Source organism: Camellia sinensis, chromosome 11 (assembly GCF_055761805.1).
Source record: "Camellia sinensis isolate YWXY chromosome 11, ASM5576180v1, whole genome shotgun sequence".
Taxonomy (NCBI): Eukaryota; Viridiplantae; Streptophyta; class Magnoliopsida; order Ericales; family Theaceae; genus Camellia; species Camellia sinensis.
Window position 1 is genome coordinate 133,149,057 of NC_138971.1, and position 1,829 is coordinate 133,150,885.

At 38.7% G+C, this 1,829-nt stretch overlaps 1 protein-coding gene across 1 annotated transcript; it reads left to right on the forward strand.

Annotated features, from left to right (window-relative positions):
* The first annotated feature begins 428 nt into the window (after positions 1-428).
* LOC145802637 (uncharacterized) lies at positions 429-947 on the forward strand. The gene has a single exon (XM_082895394.1). It carries the CDS (start codon positions 429-431, stop codon positions 945-947), a length of 519 nt encoding a protein of 172 aa, XP_082751520.1.
* The last annotated feature ends 882 nt before the right edge of the window (positions 948-1,829 follow it).

Consider the following 1,829-nt stretch of genomic DNA (forward strand, 5'->3'; position numbering starts at 1 on the left):
ATGCATCTCGTAAGGTTGGGTTAATGCAGAAGCTCCGAGAATGTGCTTATGCCCTTACAATACCATCTTATAATCAGAAAATAAAGGTGTTAAAAGAGTGTAGCCTCGTTGTGGTTGACAACTTCTTGAAAGACTTGCATCCATCCCATTGGGCTAATGCATATTTCATGTAAGCTTGATTGCACCCGTTCTACGTATTACGTTACTGGGTTCATTTTTTCCCAATTTCTTACATACGCTAACATGCTTACTAGTTTGTTGTTTTACTAAAAACTTTGTGTTTAATGTTATTATTCTCTTGCAGGGGGCAACGTTACGGTGAGATGTGGTCGAGTGCAGCTGAATCTTTTAACAACTAGATACAGGAGGCGCGTCATCTTCCGATTACTAGGTTGGTCGACATGGTTAGGGGTCAAATAATGGAACAAATGGCAGAGCGTAGAGTCAAGGCAAGGGAGTGGACCGACGTGTTATTCCCAAAAATGGAGAAGAAATTGGTAATGGCGTATAATGACAGCACGGGGTGGAGTGTTAGTCAGGCTGATGACAATGTTTATGAGGTGCATAGTCAACCCTCTGTTTTGGTTGATGTGGCAAGGCGATCATGTTCATGTTTCCAGTGGCAGCTGAATGGGTTTCTGTGTTCTCATGTTGTTGTCGCTTTCCGTAATAGTGGACAGAATATATACGATTCTATTGAAACGTACTATCGTATTGACAAATTTCAAGCTTCGTACAGTAGAACAATTTGCCTCATTCCAACTGTTGAGAAGCCGGCATTTTCGCCCAATGATTTTATGATAACGCCCCCAAAGGTGAAACGTCCGCCTGGCAAGCCGAAACGTAAACGAATTCCATCAAAGGGCGAGGTTGTGCAACGGATCCGTTGTGGTCGGTGTGGGAAAATAGGCAACCACAATAGGAAAACATGCAAGGAACCTATTTGATCATGTTACAGCAAATTTATTTCCAGTTTTTTTTTTCAATTTTTCCCAATTCATTGAACTTCAAACAATGTGTCTTTTTAATTCAACATTTTACTTTCCGTTGATTTAAGTTCAGACTTCACAACGTTTTCCATTACGTTATAACTGCATATGTGTCGCACATGTGGGTTTACTTTCACATTTCACCCCATTTTCACAAACGTATTCTGCCCTACCACCTGCCACTACATTTAACATTTCAATTAAATTTTCAAAAACCACATTATCCAAATCAATTTTCTTTCCTCAGCACTACCAACGCTGTCTGATGTGCATTTCCTACTACACCCAATTCTGATACATGAATATGTTAGAAACATAAATTTAATGTATTATGCATTAAGGTAACAATTAACATGTTTCCCAAATAAATTTTGACAGCAGACAATTACACACATTTTCAAACACAAACGTTTCAACTACAATGTCCCATCCTGTAGTTCAATTGTTGCGTTTAACACCAACACCCTACCTAAACACAATGACAACGCTGCGAACCCGGAAGTAACCTAGGACAAACATTTTACACATTTTCCAAAACAAACGTTTCAACTTGAATGTACCCTGCTCTTGGTAAATTTCTGGGTTTAACAACATCCCGTACATAAACACAATACACACCTACACATTATAATATGTCAAACCCGTAACTAACATCATTCACAAACACAATTAAACGACACGTCCAAAAATCATTAACATTTACTAACCCAGCCAAAAAAACACTCCCAGTTTTGCCCATGTTTTTCAATGTTGATGTAAGGTATTTTGTGTTTATCCAGTCACAGACACGCAGCTAATGGAACATCAAAAAATCAGTACCATATGAACAAGACATTTCTA